General features: G+C 45.0%; 1 protein-coding gene across 1 annotated transcript; it reads right to left on the minus strand.

Moving 5' to 3' along the window:
- Positions 1–862: 862 nt before the first annotated feature.
- LOC119317052 (probable E3 ubiquitin-protein ligase ARI8) lies at positions 863–12,791 on the minus strand. Its single transcript, XM_037591444.1, has 15 exons — positions 12,394–12,791; positions 9,576–9,700; positions 9,124–9,226; positions 8,705–8,795; positions 7,602–7,774; positions 7,195–7,299; positions 7,027–7,115; positions 6,209–6,316; positions 6,036–6,126; positions 5,860–5,949; positions 2,466–2,513; positions 2,232–2,303; positions 2,041–2,140; positions 1,837–1,963; positions 863–1,563 (listed from the first exon to the last, which is right to left on the minus strand). Exons 1-15 carry the CDS (start codon positions 12,547–12,549, stop codon positions 1,278–1,280), a joined length of 1,764 nt encoding a protein of 587 aa, XP_037447341.1. The 5' UTR covers positions 12,550–12,791; the 3' UTR covers positions 863–1,277.
- Positions 12,792–18,420: the final 5,629 nt, after the last annotated feature.

Genomic DNA, 18,420 nt, shown 5'->3' on the forward strand with positions numbered 1-18,420 from the left:
AATGAAAGAAAAAAAATACGGAGATCCAAGTGGTCTAGCTGCTGCATCCGTGCATTATACATTCGTACATTCGTAGACCATAGTAAGCTCGTGTGTTTCTTTCTGGACATTGTACAGACATGCAACATCTGTGTGGCCGTGTGGGTGTGTCTAGCCATCGGATGCCGCTAGTACTACTAGTTGACATCAGACCCGACGCTCTACCGACAAGTCTCAAATGTGCACTAGGAGCTGGACGGCGCATGGGAGACGAGCGGACGGTGAGCCGGATGACGAGCTAGGCGTGACTGGGACGGCGAGCCGGATGACGAGCTAGGCGTGACTGGGACGGTGAGCGTGAGGCAGCACCACCGGCACGGCAGAGATCGGCGAGGGCGACAATTAGAACATAGCTGTCGTGAGATACGAGACCACGAGGTGGGCCGATCCCGCTGACCCAGCAGGTCACTTGGTGCCGGCTCTACTGACCCAATTTTTTTTTTAGGCCAACCCATGTGACCCATCGGCCCCGAATATTTGGGCCGGGTCAGCGACCCAGCGGGTCGACCCGGCCCATTCCCATCTTGATCCATGGGGGCAGGGCGTATGCTGTCCGCTGCCGAGCAACCTGCTGACGGAAAAAAGGGCCACATGGTCTGTAAGTTCACAAATTGCAGTTCTTCAAACAGGATCCTTTAGCTCCGCCATAGGAGCAAAGCAAACGCCACACCGCACAAACGCTTTATCATTGCAATCCACCAAGGATTCATAAACAAAATCACTGGAGCAAACAAGCGTGCATTTGATCTTGCTATACCTATATTGCTGCTCCTGCCACAGGGAAATCTTTTGTGTTCAACTATTTTCTAATTAGACAGCAATTAAAAAAAACTGACAAGACCGGCGAACATAAATAAATGTACTCAATACAGGTCAATATTATTACAGTTTTTACAACAGTTGTACAACACTACAACAGGTCAGTCCATGCATCGGCAAACACCCGTCAATACCCCTCTCAAACAAGACAAGAGGGCTGGGTGCTAAGTTATATACAAACGAGCCATGATATTTGAGTGAGGCTGCTGGGGCATCGTCGGTTAACAGACAACCAGGACACAAAAATTCTACCTCTTTAGCTTTTGCTGCGCTTCCAATGCAGCAGAGTCTTCTATTTCCACCCTCTCGTTTTTTCCTGCCCTAGAGGCCAGTAACTTCATGCGCCATGTGCCTCTAGGCATTCACGGGACAGGGTGTTACAATCCAATCGAATCCATATGTCCAATGCTTGACAAGATCTAACGGTGCTGCTGATGGTCACAAACCTGGCAGCTCCTAGCAGACCTAGGGTTTGCAAACGTGCACTGATCACAGGCCCAGATGTTCCCATCATCCATACCACGGGTTGAGCTGCCCGACTTCGAGGCACCAACAGGTGCCTTGTTCTTGCCACTCTTGCTCTTACCGCCAAGGTTCTTGGAGCTTACGGCCTTGCTACATGCACCTTGGCCGCTATGAGCTCCAACATCATTCAATCCAGACTCCAATGCACGGACCAGGTTTTCGAAATAATTGCGAGTTACGCTGTTAAATAGACAAAGAATTGTTGAGCAGAGATGAGTAAAAGAAGTGTATAGCAATGACATGAAAAGTACTGAATTATGGATAACAAAAGCACAAGCTGCAAGAATTTTGGCAGTTATACATACGGAGAAAGACCACCACATAATTACACCGTGGAAACCAGTATCTTTACATATTGTGGGAAACGCTATTCTAATGTCCATATTAAGGATGATGACACCAGTTCGACAGAAACAACACTGACCAGAACAAATACACTAAGATTTTCATTACCTGGTCAATCCAGCCAACTTTGTACGGAAGTCATTAAAATCTTTAGATGGGCAGTCTGCATCGAGATAGATCTGAAGTTCTTTCTCCGCACACTGATGAAGGCGTTCCAAACCAGATTCTGCTTCACCTGAATAAGCAATAGCAAAAGGATACCCTTTAGTGATAGATACTTCGAATGGAATCTACAGTATGAAAAATACGAACCTTGAACGTATTCGAAGAACTGCCTTTTGGCATGTTCATGGTCTGGAAGGTAATAACCATATGCGTAAGTCCACTTCAATACCCGCCTACATTCAACAATCTGCAAAATGAGACCATACAGCCTGAGTGAGATGCTCAGAAAACTGAACAAAAGTACAGGCGACACTTGCTGACTAGAGTGTCATTCATACCTGTAACCATGCTTCAATTATGAACTTAAGCTGTGACTCAGGTTGGCTTTGTATGTCACTTAGCTTTTCAAGCTGTAAGGTTTACCAAACAAAATAACAGTCATTAGGTGTTGGAGAATTTTAGCATTAAATTGTGAATCCTTCTAATGACACTGCCCTGAATGACATTGCTCTGATTAAAAAGATGATGCAACCTGTAATATCAATGATGTTACAGGTATGAATGTCAGCTACCTTATCATTCTGCAGACTCTGCAGATCCCCAAGCGCCTTTTGCCTTGACTACATCATAACAAAAATAGTGCGTAAATATTGTATGTTACATGCAAAATAAGAGTTGCTAGTAGTACATTAACTATTTAATCAATCAAAATGAAAAAAACGAAGCAACAAAAAAAATATTTAGATCTTTATGTTCCTTAGCTTGGCCTACTGAAAGTTAGGCTCTTTCCAATGGCAAGGAGTGGCTGCGGAAGAAACTTTAAATTGCATTGTCTTGGTTTGGCTTCCCACGATCACAGTATCACCCGGCTGCGGTCCCGTGTTATTCATCTTCATGATGGCGATGCTAATACCTCTTTCTTCCACCAACATTCCAGATATTGTAAGAAGAAGAATTTTATAGCCAAGTTGAAGGTTGGTGATCAGGTCGTTACAAACCAAGGGGATAAACATGAGGCTGTGCTGAATTACTATGAAAACCTCATTGGTTCGTCTCAGGTTCGGGATTTTTCCTTGGACCTCTCAGTTTTTCACTTCCAGCAGCATGATTTGGTTTCTTTGGAGGAGCCTTTTTCGGAGGATGAAGTGTGGGCAACCATCAAAGACTTGCCGTTTGATAAAGCACCTGGACCTGACGGGCTTGCTGGTTGTTTTATAAGTCATGTTGGGAAATTATCAGAGTGGACCTGCTGCTAGCTCTCTCAGCTGATCATCATGGTCATGTGTCCAAACTCAGACTTCTCAACTCTGCTCATCTCCCTTCTGCCGAAGAAGGTCAGTGCCATCCAGGTCAGACTTCTCAACTCTGCTCATCTCCCTTCTGCCGAAGAAGGTCAGTGCCATCCAGGTGAGACTTCTGGCCCATAAGCCTTATCCACAGTTTTGCCAAACTGGTTGCTAAGCTCATGGCCAATCGCCTTGCACCCATGCTGCCTGATTTGGTGCCTGTAAACCAATCTGCTTTTGTCAAGGGAAGGAGAATTCATGACAATTTTCTCCTTGTTCAACAAATGGCAAAATGTTTGCACCAACGAAAGGAGCCTCACATTTTACTCAAACTGGATATATAGAAAGCCTTTTGATTCCGTATCTTGGCCTTTCCTCATTGAGGTTTTAAAGCATTTAGGTTTTGGTCAACGTTGGTGCAATTCCACATGTTTGCTGTTCTCCACATCTTCCCTTAGTTCCTAGTCAATGGTGGGCCGGATGAGCACATCTTCCATCGTCGTGGCCTCCATCAAGGTGACCCCCTATCCCCTATGTTATTTATCCTTGTGATGGATGTCTTGAACTCTTGTGAACTGGGCTGCTCATGTGGGTTTGCTGCAACCAGTTTCTATGCTGATGATGTAGTGATGTTTCTCCAGCCTGCTGCAAATGACCTCACTAACATCAGGCAACTTCTGGACATTTTTGGCCATGCCTCAGGTCTTGTGACCAATATGTCCAAGAGCTCGTTACCCCAATTCAGTGCAAGGATGAAGATATGGAGGTCGTATCCAGCAGTTTATCTTGTGATATTAAGCACTTCCCTTGCACCTATTTGGGTCTCCCACTCACGGTCAAGAAGCCTTCCGAGGCAGACCCCCACCCTCTTGTTGATAAGGTTGCTAACAATCTCCCTGGACGAAAGGCATCACCCATGAATCGTACTAGTCGGTTTGTTGTGACGGTATGAGTTGTACTTTCTACCATTCCTATTTATCTCATGATTGCGTTGGGCCTTTCCAAATGGGTTATCAAGGCCATTGATAAGTGTTGTAGGGGGTTTCTTTGGAAGTGCCAGGAAAAGGCTAATGGGGGCAACTGCCTTGATTCCCGGGAGCGAGTCCAGCGACCAACCCAATAGGGTGGTCTTAGTATTCCTAACCTTCAACATTGGGGTGGGCGCTCCGCATGCGATGGTTATGGCTGCAGAAAACTGGCGCAGATCACCCATGGTCTGGTTTGCCCGTCCTCGTTCCTCGAAATGCTCTGGCTTTGTTCTGTGTCGCTGTTGAGTCAATTGTTGGAATGGGCAGACCACTTTGTTCTTGTCTGATCGATGGCTTCAGGAGATCTCCACACCTTTTCAAGCTGATCTCCAAAAGAGCGGTCAAGCAGCACACTGTGGCTCAAGCTCTAACGGAGCGGAGATGGGTCGCAGACATCAAGGGCGCCCTTACTGTCCAAGTGCTAACTGAATACCTTCAGTTTTGGGATTAAGTGGAGGGACTGCACCTTCAACAGGATGTTCCTGATCAGCACCGTTGGCGGTTTACGCCATCGGGATTGTACTCATGCAAATCAGCATACGAGGCTTTCTTTATTGGTGCGGTCAGATTCGCCCCTTGGAAGAGAATCCGGTGGACCTGAGCTCCTTTGCACTTAAGCTATTTATTTGGCTTGCCATCAATAATCGGTGCTGGACAGTAGACCGCCTGGACAAAAGGGGGTTGCCGCACCCGGCTGCATGCCCCTTGTGCGATCAAGTTGAGGAGTCAATTCAGCACATCCTTGTATCGTGCGTCTTTTCCAGGCAGGTCTGGTCTCATATTCTCCGAAGATTAGGCGTAATTGCTATTGCTCCGCAACCCACCACTGGCCGGTTCTCAAGCTGCTGAGGTCAAGCTCTTATTCAAGTTTCCAAAGAACTCTTGAAAGAGCTTACCTCCTCATTGTCTTGGTGGCGTGGGAAATATGGAAGCATCGGAACGATTGCGTTTTAAATGGCGCTAGACCAAATGTTTCCGTGTTGTTGCTGACAGTTGCTAACGAGTTCGCCCTCTGGTGTTCAGTTGGAGCTTTGGTGCTTCGGGGGCTTTTCTTTGGGATGCTTACCTTGGACGTTTAGGCTCGTCCTTTGTCTGATTTTGGCCGTTTTGTTTTATGTGTGGTGAGAGTTCTTATTTGTTCCTTTGGGTTGTGTTTGAGTCAACGGAGTTTCTACCCGCATCCTTGTACTTATTTCTTTCTTCTTATTGAAATGATATGCAGCTCTCCTGCGTTTCGAGAGAGAAACAAGCATCAATATTCTATTCTCTGACCCTATCACACTGAGATCTTAAAAACTCGAAATATCCTACATACAGCATTGTCTTCGACCGTAAATGAACTCCTGGCAAGTTTGACGAGCAAAGAAACCATCACTACAACTAAGAACAGTATAGCAGTCATTCAAGCACCACTTCCAACTTCCAACTTGGCTTAGTACTGATTTGTACATTATGCACCCATGATATTCGTGAGCTCATTGCCGCAGAAAAAGCTGACAACGTATATTACCACCCAAAGGTTCACTCACGATTCACCACTAGGCTATCTTGAGTGCATAGGAAATGTTTAGGAGTTTAGCTCACTATTTACCCACTTAAGACCTGACATTAAAGGAGTGTCAATGCTGCTAACTGAGTTGAAAATCACTTACTGACTGATTGGCTGCCCATCGCTCATAGTAATGTGTATATCTCTCGAGGGAATTCTTTGCCATTTCTCTTCTCCTTTCAGAATCATCAAACTATAACAGAAACGTAGAAGGAAGGAATTAGCATAAATAATTTAATGATACAATAACTTGATGTTCATGACTAGGTGAACCATTACCGCTCCTTCTTGCCTTGCTGCCTCATAACGGTTACAAGCATAAAAACCACCTGTTCTCTCCCCGTGATCTGACCATGGACCAAGACAAAGCCTGCATTCACAGCATAATGTGTCAACTATCTAAAATGACAAAAAACTATAAGCAGAAGTGTAGCAGCAATGTGATTGTGTACCAGCAGAATTCAAATTTACATGGCGGTGTGCACGTAATGTGCATGCAGCCCTGGTTTTTTTCAATAGGCCGCTTGCACTTGGGACAAGGCTTCGAATTAGCTAGTATCCTGGAAAACAGAACCAACAGGTGGTGAAGAAAGAAAAAAGGTATAGTTGCTAGTCAAAACAACTCGAAGTAAAAACATACTATATCTGCACAGATGCAGCATTCCATTGACTGAACAACAACACCATTATGTTTTTTTTAAACATAACAACACCATTATGTTAGTAAAGAAATGGGAAAAGAATAGCACAAACTAAGCAAAAAAGTCTAGGGAGTGCTCATCAGACCCTAGAAGGATACATGTTAGAAAGAACACTAGTTGGGGTGAAATGGAACAATTTAGAGAAGCCAAAAATAGAGATATGTGAGAGAAAGAAAAGGCTTCGCAGTCCAATTTGCGGATCATGTACGCCGGGTATCTACAACAAGCATTTTTGTTTAGAAACCTAATTTGGTTCAGTAAGGAAATATGACAAGTAGAATTTCAAAAGAAAAGCAAGGTAGTAACTGGTAAGCAATAGGGAAGTGGAGAGAATGAGCAAATAGTTGGTAGAGTAGACAACTTGCTAGTCCCAACTGTGCATCTTATTCCATTAGCAATTAGATATAACAAAAAAGATGGTTAAAGACCAGATGGGCCGGTATACATGTTACACAAACATACCCATGTCAAAGCTTGCCACACTTGGAAACCAGAGATAGTAATACTTCATTGACATGACCATGCTCATGCTGTTGGACAGACAATGCGAAATTTGGGAGAAGACGTACCAGTTCATATTCTCGGATTCCGCACTATTCTTGAGAATCCATTTGGAAACTGTGGAACAGTCTACAGGGCGATGAGCTTCCTCCGTGCACTGAAAAAAAATCACACGGCTTCTTAATTCTAAGCTAGACCGAACATATCACAAATAAGCTACAGCCAGAAATACTCACGTTCCAACAGAACCCGTAAGAACAGCCACAAGAAACATCATAGCTGCCACTGCCAACGACAAATTCCACAGCATACTCGCAGCCCGGAGCAGGACACCATTTTGTCTGTTCAACATAAATGACACAGTGATAATTTAGTGCAAATCAGAAGGTGATAGTAGACAGCAGTAAAATGCACAAGACATTTAAGCAATTTTTTTTCAGTTATCAGCTACCAACAAGAAATTCTGATATATAAAATCAAATACAAAGAAAAGAATAGGTGCCAGAACAAAGGATTGTGCAATGCCAAATTCTGAATCCTTTGGCCAGATGTGGCCGTCACCATCCTTCCCTAACTGAGCAGCACTTGGTGCTCGGAAAAGAAATTTTGAATTCAGATAAAATTCAGAAAGATATGGACTTACTTTTCTATTATCTTCAATGTAAGATCTGCAAAGATATCGTTCATACTTCCCCTTATCCTCGTCACTAGCGAATAAATTAACCATATCTTGTCCAACAGCAGCAGAACAGGATGGATCAGGACATCTCAACATCAAACATCCTGGACCATCATTTATAGCTGTGCTAATATAGCCTGTCAATGAAACAAAAATTTAATCAGCACCAACTGAACATTAAAGCTAAAATCTTCGAACATTGCATTTAATTACAAGAAAAAGGTTATATTAGAAGATGTAAGATAAACTGAAAGCATTCCATGAAACGATGGAACAAAAACTCAAATTGTTCTGAAATGATAAAATTGAAACACAGGGGCATATAGACTAAATGGTTCACAAAGTATGCAAAAAAACTAAAAAGGAACCAAATTGCAAGAGGAGAATAAGGATGGCATCATGTTGAAACACTGGAAAACTGATATTTGTCTTTGGACATGACATTTGGTTTTGTTATGAGTTATTCTAGATTTCTAGTTAAGTGACCAAAGAAAAATATAGAATGTTAAATTGGAAATCTATGGACTTTTTATCTACTCAATTTCAAAATGGTTCAAACAGGTAATAATATACTATCCAATATAGAACTCCAAATGGCTAGATCCTAGAGCATTCAAATACAGCATTTATGCCCAACAAGTGATATTATTGCATATAAGAAATGAGAACCACAAAAAAAATGTTATCAATTTGGAGGAGCATGGTCAATGTTGTGCAACAATAACACTGCAGGCTTGCAACCTATCAGGAAAAAGCATAATACATTTGTTTGTGTTCACGCTATAGGAAAAAGCATAATACATTTGTTTGTGTTCACGCATGACTATAAATTTCCACCAATGCTTCTTTCAGAAAAACATATTCAGGAACACACTGATTGAGGAAGATATGCTCACATGCAGCTACGGTAAACATCTATGTGTTCAGTCAGAAGAAAAATCAAGGGTAACTTAATAGATAGTTAGGCACACTTGGTCCATCACCAAGCGTATTCATGGCACAATTATCTAGGCAAGGGCAGTGTAAAGTATGACCATCCAAAGCAAGGGGATAACAAGAGAACGAACCTCTCCAACATACACCACAGAAAGGATGCCCACATGAAGCAGCACCCATTGACTCACGTGGACAACTTTCGAAGCAAATCCCACACGTAAGCTGTTAAAAGATAGATAAGTAATGTAAGAAGTGGAGTTTATATGCACATGACCTACATGTACGGGAATGTTTTCATTAGCATGTCTAGTCTAGAACATAAAAGGGTGCAAGTCCATCCCTTTGCCACAAGCATTCAAAATAACAAGCCTACTGTTCAACATTTTCTCCAGGAAAATACAGGTTACCAGGCAGGTCATACTAACTCCACGGGTTACAAAATATACAGGCAATCCAATAATATAAACGTCAACTAGAAGAAAACTATATTGTCCAAAGGGGGGAATAAGCTTGGGCAACAGAGCAAAAATAAAAAAATAGTGAGCCTTACTTCTCTTTCATTTGGCATTTCGTTTTGCTTCTCCGGTAAACCAACGGCAGTACGAACTCGTGCTTCATCAACAAACCACTCGTCATGCACCTTACTAACGCTCCTGCAAGAAGAAACTTTATAATGCCTTTACAGAAAAGAAATATTGCGAGCAACATAAATTAAATATCACCGCCTACAGAAGCTGTCACAAAAAAGAAGGTACAAGCAGCGCTGCCATCGAGAAGGAAGGGCCAAAGAAGTACTCCCTCCGTCCCAAAATAAGTGTCTTGATCTTAGTACAAATTTGTACTGGAGCTAGTACGAAGTTGAGACACTTATTTTGGGACGGAGGGAGTATGATCCTAATATAGCAGTATCTCATTCGCCTGCACCTATTTTGTGCTTAAACTTGGACAAAAATAACTATTTAAGCATGCAACTACCATGCCAGAAGTAATGATGCCTATTACCAGTTATAACTGCGAAGAAGGGCGCAAGCTTCTGATTTCGAAATTGAAAGAACAGTTGAAACCCGATTCATGTCATCTGCTTGATGTTGCTTTATGTCAGTTTCACTCAGTACACTGTAGTTTTGCTGGAATATAAACAAGAAAATAGTAGTAAGATAAACTAGATATAAGGTGAAATGAACGCCTAAGAACCACATAAGCTTAGTACGGCCAGTTCATCGCTAGATTAAATGGAGAGAAAGAAAGTTAATCTTGGTCAAAACAGCATGTAGTTAGTAAATAAAAAATCCTTTCGTGGTAAAATCTGACTATTTAACAGGTACATACACCAAAAATCACCAACTCATGGAGTACATAACCAGAAAAAAAATCTAGGCAAAAGAAAAGCGAAATAAGAATTCTGTTGGTTGTATTTTTCACGTCCAGGAAGAATTTGCTACTCCCTCCGTTCACTTTTATAAGTCATTTCAGACAACTGAAATTGACCTGCTTTGCACACTGTCTGAAATATCTTCAACGCCTTATAAAAGTGAACAGAGGGAGTACAACCTTATGATTTCAAGTATATTATTCAGCCTCGAGGAACACATGGAAGCATGTGCAGAGAGAGAAGCTTGGATTGACTTGCGACTGATGACACGCGTTTACATGCTAATAACCTAAACCTCAATACATTGTCGATCAAAATATACCCTGGAGGCCCGGACTTTATGTGTCAAAGGTCTCAAAAAAACAAAAAAAGCAATATTGTTAAAAAAAATTGGGTTTGTTATAACTCTATTTGTGTGGCACAATACCGATATCATTACAATTCTACAATAATATAAGCTTCTACATTCAAAAGCTACCTGGATTGCAGCAACGATTATACCAAATTTAAGCATTGTGTGCACAGTGGCACACTCAGTGAGGTGGGCCATCCAAAAGTGTAGTCAAATTTGGCTACAAATCAAACGGCCTCAAATCTAGCTCCGTGACTTTTCACTTCTTTGCTAACTATATATATTTCCCATCATTGACCATTTGCATATAACCCTCTTCTTGACCGACCATCTGAACTGAACGCAGCTCAAGGTCATCCATAATAGATCAAAGAGGGAAGTGCGAAAATCTGCTGTTAAACTGGAGTTTGTAAGGAAAACAAGAGGAGAAGAGTGGATATCGGAGGGTGGGGGGCGATGGTAGAGGAAAATGGAAACGAGGGTATTGAAAGCTGGACATTTCATTTATCATAGAAATTTTCTAGAGGCTAAATTGGTTCATTTTTTATAAAGGATTTAATGCTCCATGTCCAAATCAATAGATCTTGGACTTGCTATAATTTAACATCATCATGCAAGATGAACACCTATGTAAGTTAACTATGCACTTCCAAACAATATTCCATAACCAGAACAGTAACTTGTCGGGTTACTTGATTGCGTAAGCAAAGAAAATACCAGTCCTTTAGTGCTCTATGTTAAGCAACACTGCAACACTTTACACGATCGGCTATTGCAGATTGGACAGCACTTGATGCACTCACATCACAACGCTTCAGAATGCAAGTACATCAGACGAAAGTGTGAATAATATCTAGAAAACATATCATGACAAAATGATGGTATACCAAATGTCAATTCTGTTTCACGAAGAAAGTACACCAAAAAATATATCACAACATCGTATCAAGGAACATTTTTCTGTTTGCATCTGATTAAAACTGAAAATCGGTATGAATGGGAAGTGTGCACTAACGAATGGAAGATGTGTTCAATCATATCAATTTAAGTTCTACATAAGGGAGGAACAAAAATCTAACCCCGAATCAACACGCTAGAGTTGTGTACCATAAGCTTCAAAAGCTTTTCTTTCCCTAATCGTTTCATCTCTTGATATTTAGACAGAATATCACTACAAATAGTGAATCAGAACGAAATAAATTTAATGACCTGTGCCAAGATCATGCAAGGTACCCTATTTCACAGTTTGAAGCTAGAAGAGTACTTGCATCCCACATAGAAATTTCCATGGACTGTGAGTAAGTAAACACTAAGTAAGACTCATGTATTCACCTAATTAGTATGATCTGCGAATTAATCACCATCTTTTGGCTAGAGCTATCAAATCATACATTAAAAAACTGCCAGCTCCAATGAAACCAGCAAGCTGTAGGAAACCTCCCAAAATCAGATTCAGAAACATACCAATTAGACTGGTATATCCTTGCATCAGGGTAGCATGTCAGTACATGCCTAATACATACTTAGAAGTTTTCCTTTGCATGCTTTCCAACAGTCCTACCCTAAACACCGCTCTCCCTATCATGCTACATTCCATTACCACTTATTACCAGCAACCAAAACTGGAATCATAAAGCAATGTGGCACACTGTGAATTACAAGCTACAACACAAAGTGAATTTCGCATGCCAGGACACCAGTCACAGCTAGCACCTATCCGATAGCCAGAAGTAATTATTGGGAATGCTCGGCTTGTCTTTTCCTACCGTGGGACATAAATAGAACCACCCTCAGGTTTATATAAGCACGTTTCATCCATGGGAAGGACTCTGATCGAGCTCTTCGTCCACGTCAGGCAATCACACAGGCAACCGAAAGCAATATCTAGATCATCCAACCAGTCACATTTCTATCCACTATTTATATATAGTAGTATACGCGAGAGCATTTCTGTCCACATCATCCATCCTATATCGTTAAGGGGCAGACAGAAGCACCGATACATGGCCGCTCCGGCGCTGCTGCATCTCCCATTCCGATTATCTCGAACAAGCAATTTCTATACTGGGACCGACCGGACGCCAATCGATGATCACCTGCTGCCTGTGGGAGATTAGGTCATCCGAGTCATCGGAGTCGCGGTCGGCGAAGTCGTAGTCCGCGTCCCCGTCGTCGCTGAGGGCGAGGCCCGCCTCGCCGCCGCTGTAGAAGTCCTCATCGGCGGAGTCGCGCGTGTCGTCCTCTGAATCCATCGCCGCCACCGGCCGCCGCCGCGCGCGCCGGAGCCTCGAGAGCGACCCGGATCGGGCGGATCGGAGCCGCGCCCCACCGTTTGGAGGGAACAAGCGGCTCGGATTCGGTGGACGGACGGGAGCTGGGAGGAGGAAAGGGGTGGAGCGGAGGAAGACGTGGGGGGAGGAAGAGAGGATGGGTGGGATTCGCTCGGGGGCAGAGGAAGCCTCGAGCTTTCTCCTTCCTTGTTTGTTTCCGCACGTTTTCTTTCTCGCGTGTAATTGCTATTTTCTGCTTCTATGCTAACAACAGTGCTTTCCAGACGGAACCTTTTCCTTTCATGGGAAGGAATCTTGCGCTGCACCAGAAAGGGAGGTATGAATCTTCACTTCACAAACAGGAGTGCCTCGTCCCTCCGTGTCCGACTACCTCTTTGCCACACCACGCCTCTGGCCAACTCCAACCAGACACCAATCGGACATCCATTTTCTTTGGATTTTGTCCTTTTGAATCGTGTTCGCTCCATATCTAGACTCATTAATCTGGTTCGCATACCTCGATCGCTCTATATCTTTAGATTGCATCATCTTCAACAATTCAGCGTAGTCCGTTTCAACAACCAACGGCAAGCTGGACCAGTGGAGAGCAAGCCGAAGCCCCTCGTCCATAGCTGCCATCTCCGATTCTAGAGCCCCCCCGCAATTGAAGAGTACCCGCTTCGCGGCAAAGATGACTGTGCCTTCATGATCACGTAAAATCATCCCAGCCCCGGTTGTACCATCCTCCTTCAGAAAAGCACCATGAACATTCGGTTTAGCATAGTTCACATCAGGGGGCTTCCATTGAGGCGTGGCTAGTATTTCATGTGTGTTCTTTGACGTGCTTCCCGAGTAATCGATCACCTGCTTGCCCTTTGTCAAGTCCACCTCGGGTGCTGCTATATTGCAAGTAGGGAACTGATATAACTCGATAGGAACCGACGCGAGGCCTTGATCGGGACTGGGGGTTTATGATGCATGATCTCATTTCTTGCATACCAAATCCTCCACGTGATCATCAAGGAAGCAAGCTTCTGTACATCCGGCAGTTTATCAAGCAGACGTAATAACCAATCTGGCTCAGTGTCACGCAGGTCGGTTGGGGTCAGTAGTGCCCAATGCTCTTGCATAGCCTCCCAAAGCGTCGCTGCATGAGGACATATGACAAGAGCATGGTGCACGTTCTCCTTTGCCTGGCCACACAGCAAGCATGTTGAATCTAGTTCAAGGTGTATGTATGTCTTGGTAGCTTGTGTAACTAAGGCCTCTTGGGCAGCTTGCCATGCAAAGATACGTACTTTGGCCGGTGCCCCGTTTTTCCATATCAGGTTCCACACTGAACGTCGTCCGTCCGGCTGGCCGCTCAAGGCGCCGTTATCCTGCTTTGCCATATGTTCCTGCAGACCAAGGTAGTAGGCGCTGCGTACCGAAAAGCAGTTGCGTTTGTCCGGGGCAAGCAAGGAAGTTGGAGTCTAATCTGCTTGAAGCCTTCATCTGAAGGACGCAATCAATGTCTGGCTGATAGAAATGCTGCCGGAGAAGATTTATATTCCATGTACCATCAAGGTTGAGCAGTTGAGAGACCCACTTTAGACGACAATGATGCTTCGGGGTGATCGGTCGTCGAGACTGATCGCGAGGGAGCCAAGGATCTCGCCATATGCGGACCTGCGAGCCATTCCAATACGCCAAATAATACCTTTTTTTAATAGCTCCAGCCCATACTCCACTTCTTGCCTTGTTGAGGATGCATTACCGGTGAAGATGGTGTCGACCAGGAACCCATTGGGGTAGTACTTTGCCTTGAGCACTTGTGCACATAAGCTTGTAGGTTCTCAATTAGCCTCCATGCCTGCTTGGTGATACGTCCCCAACGTATCTATAATTTTTGATTGTTCCATGCTATATTATATTCTGTTTTGGACATTATTGGGCTTTATTATACACTTTTATATTATTTTTGGGACTAACCTATTAATCGGAGGCCCGGCCCAGAATTGCTGTTTTTTTTGCCTATTTTAGGGTTTCGCAGAAAAAGAATATCAAACGGAGTCCAAATGGAATGAAACCTCCGGGAACGTGATTTTCGGAACGAACATGATCCAGAGGACTTGGACCCTATGTCAAGACATCAACCAGGAGGCCACGAGGTAGGGGGCGCGACTACCCCCTGGGCGCGCCCTCCACCTCGTGGGCCCCCTGTTGCTCCACCGACGTACTCCTTCCTCCTATATATACCTACGTACCCCCAAACTACCAGATACGGAGCCAAAACCCTAATTTCACCGCCGTAACTTTCTGTATCCACGAGATCCCATCTTGGGGCCTGTTCCGGAGCTCCACCGGAGGGGGCATCGATCATGGAGGGCTTCTACATCAACACCATAGCCCTTCCGATGAAGTGTGAGTAGTTTACGTCAGACCTACGAGTCCATAGTTATTAGCTAGATGGCTTCTTCTCTCTGTTTGGATCTCAATACAAAGTTCTCCCCCTCTCTTGTGGAGATCTATTCGATGTAATCTTCTTTTGCGGTGTGTTTGTTGAGACCGATGAATTGTGGGTTTATGATCAAGTTTATCTATGAACAATATTTGAATCTTCTCTGAATTCTTTTATGTATGATTGGTTATCTTTGCAAGTCTCTTCGAATTATCAGTTTGGTTTGGCCTACTAGATTGATCTTTTTTGCAATGGGAGAAGTGCTTAGCTTTGGGTTCAAGCTTGCGGTGTCCTTTCCCAGTGACAGTAGGGGCAGCAAGGCACGTATTGTATTGTTGCCATCGAGGATAACAAGATGGGGTTTATTTCATATTGCATGAGTTTACCCCTCTACATCATGTCATCTTGCTTAAAGCGTTACTCTGTTCTCTTGAACTTAATACTCTAGATGCATGCTGGACAGCGGTCGATGTGTGGAGTAATAGTAGTAGATGCAGGCAGGAGTCGGTCTACTTGTCTCGGACGTGATGCCTATATACATGATCATACCTAGATATTCTCATAACTATGCTCAATTCTGTCAATTGCTCAACAGTAATTTGTTTACCCGCCGTGAATACTTATGCTCTCGAGAGAAGCCACTAGTGAAACCTATGGCCCCCGGGTCTATCTTCCATCATATTAATCTTTCAATACTTAGTTATTTCCTTTGCCTTTTATTTTACTTTGCATCTTTATCATAAAAATACCAAAAATATTATCTTATCATATCTATCAAATCTCACTCTCGTAAGTGACCATGTAGGGATTGACAACCCCTTATCGCGTTGGTTGCGAGGATTAATTTGTTTGTGTAGGTACGAGGGACTCGTGCGTGGCCTCCTACTGGATTGATACCTTGGTTCTCAAAAACTGAGGGGAATACTTATGCTACTCTGTTGCATCACCCTTTCCTCTTCAAGGGATAACCAACGCAAGTGCTCAAGAGATAGCAAGAAGGATTTCTGGCGTCATTGTCGGGGAGGTCTACACAAAAGTCAACATATCGCGAAGGCTTTCGACACTGTCTCATGGCCCTTCCTCCTCTAGGTCCTTCGGCATCTTGGGTTCGGGAGGAGGTGGTGTGAATGGATCTGCATCCTTGTCTCCACTGCCTCCTCGCGCATTCTCATCAACTAGAAACCAGGCCCTTCGGTTGACCATGCGCACGATCTTCGGCAAGGCGACCCGGCCTCCCCGCTCCTCTTCGCGATCGTCATCGACACCCTCAACTCTCTGTTGCAGCATGCTGTGCGCTCCGGCCTGCTCCAGCGGCTCACGCCCCGCCATGCGGCATCCAGCATCTCAATGTTTGCCGATGATGTGGTCATTTTCTGCCATCCTACAACCCAGGAGTTGACAGCCATCCGCGAACTGCTCCATGTGTTTGGAGAAGCTTCGGGCCTCCGCACCAACTTCCTCAAGTGCTCCGCCACTCCCATTCGGTGCGATGACACCATGGCCGAGGTTGTGGGCTCTACCCTGGCTTGCGTGGTCACCGCCTTCCCCATCGTCTACCTTGGGCTCCCTCTCTCACTCCGCAAGACACCCACCTTAGCCCTCCTCCCCTTACTGGACAAGCTCACCAAGAAGCTGGCTACCTAGAAAGCCGCACTCCTCTTGCGCGCTGAGCGGCTCGCACTCGTGCAGCATGTCCTCTCGGCTATGCATGTTCATATCCTTCTCGCCATGGCCATCAACTCGTCGATCCTCAAGAGGGTCCATGGGATCATTCGCGACTTCCTATGGCATGGGCGGAAGGACGCCAATTCCGGCTGCTGCCTCGTCAACTGGAGGCGCATTTGCCGCCCTCTCGAGTACGGTGGGCTGGGTGTGCATGATCTACACCTCACCGGCATCTCCCTTCGCGCTAGATGGCTTTGGCTTCAGGCCACGGACCCCGACCGCCCCTGGCACCACCTGGAGGTGTCGTGCGACGCGGAGACCAGGCAATTCTTCCGTGCATCGACCTCCTGGACCCTTGGAGATGGAAGAACCTGCCGCTTCTGGTGCGACCATTGGCTTGATGGGCAAGCCATCTCCAAGTTCGCCCCCGAGCTGCTTGCTCTCGTGCCGCGGCGCAGGCACCGGCGCACGCTGGTCTCCGAAGGCCTTTCCCAACAGGCTTGGATTCGTGACATCCATGGCAGCCTGGGACCTGTCGAGGTGGTCCAATACATCGATCTATGGTGCCGCTTGCATGGAATCCACCTCTCTAGCACCCCAGACACCATCAGCTGGAAAATGGTCAGCGAATGGCATCTACTCTGCCAAATCCTGCTACAAGGCGCTCTTCCTCGACTCCACGTCCCCGCCCGCTTGGCGTCTGATCTGGAAGGGGTGGGCTTCCCTTTCCTACAAGTTCTTCCTTTGGCTCGCATCCCTCGACCGGTGCTGGACTGCGGAGCGTCGTGCGCGTCACGGCCTTGCACACGATCCGGTGTGCATACTATGTTCACAGGAGCTAGAAACTATCGACCATCTCCTTGTGGGGTGCATCTTCTCGCGGATCACTTGGCATGAGATTCTCTCTTGGTGTCGACTTGTTACACCCCCCGTGCTTGGCTCGACCCACTTCTTTGACTGGTGGTTGCAGGCCGCGGCCTCCTCCCCAGGTGGCCTCAGACGTGGACTAAACTCCATCACCGCCCTCACAGCTTGGGAGATTTGGAAACACAGGAATGTAGACATCTTTGATAGTGCCCGTCCTTCCACTGACGAGCTTGTGCAGCGGATCAAGGACGAGGCTCGCCGTTGGGCTAAGGCCGGCGATAGAGGTCTAGATAGGATCATCCCTGTAACTTGATCTTTCTACCGAGGCTGAGCATCCTCCTCCACTGCTCGCTTTGCACTCTCTAGGACGCCAAGTTGTGTACGCCCGAGTGAGCTGCACTCTGTATTCTTCTTCCACCTATCAATGAAATGATACGCTGCTCAGCGTATTCATGAAAAAAAGTCAACATGCCAAGTACCCATCACAACCCTTATCTCCCGCATTACATTATTTGCCATTTCCCTCTTGTTTTCCTCTCCCCCACTTCACCCTTGCCGTTTATTCGCCCTCTCTCTCTATCCTCCCTCTCCTTCTCCATTTGCCTCTTTTCGCCCGTTTCTTGTTTGCTTGTGTGTTGGATTGCTTGCTTGTCACGATGGCTTTACCTAGATTTGGTGATCCTCACCTTAAAAGGTTTGAAGAGATCGAAAGCAACGTCAGGAGTTTTATGGTTTTACAATTTGAGCATAATAGTTTCTTTAGAAATGGGCTTAAAGAACAAAAAAGTTTTATGAGTTATATGAATAAAGAGCTCGATGATATGTCTAAAGAATTTGATGGTTTGAAATCTCAGATTGCTTATCTTGAGAAGTTAATAGCT

This window comes from Triticum dicoccoides, chromosome 6A (assembly GCF_002162155.2).
Source record: "Triticum dicoccoides isolate Atlit2015 ecotype Zavitan chromosome 6A, WEW_v2.0, whole genome shotgun sequence".
In the NCBI taxonomy this organism is placed as follows: Eukaryota; Viridiplantae; Streptophyta; class Magnoliopsida; order Poales; family Poaceae; genus Triticum; species Triticum dicoccoides.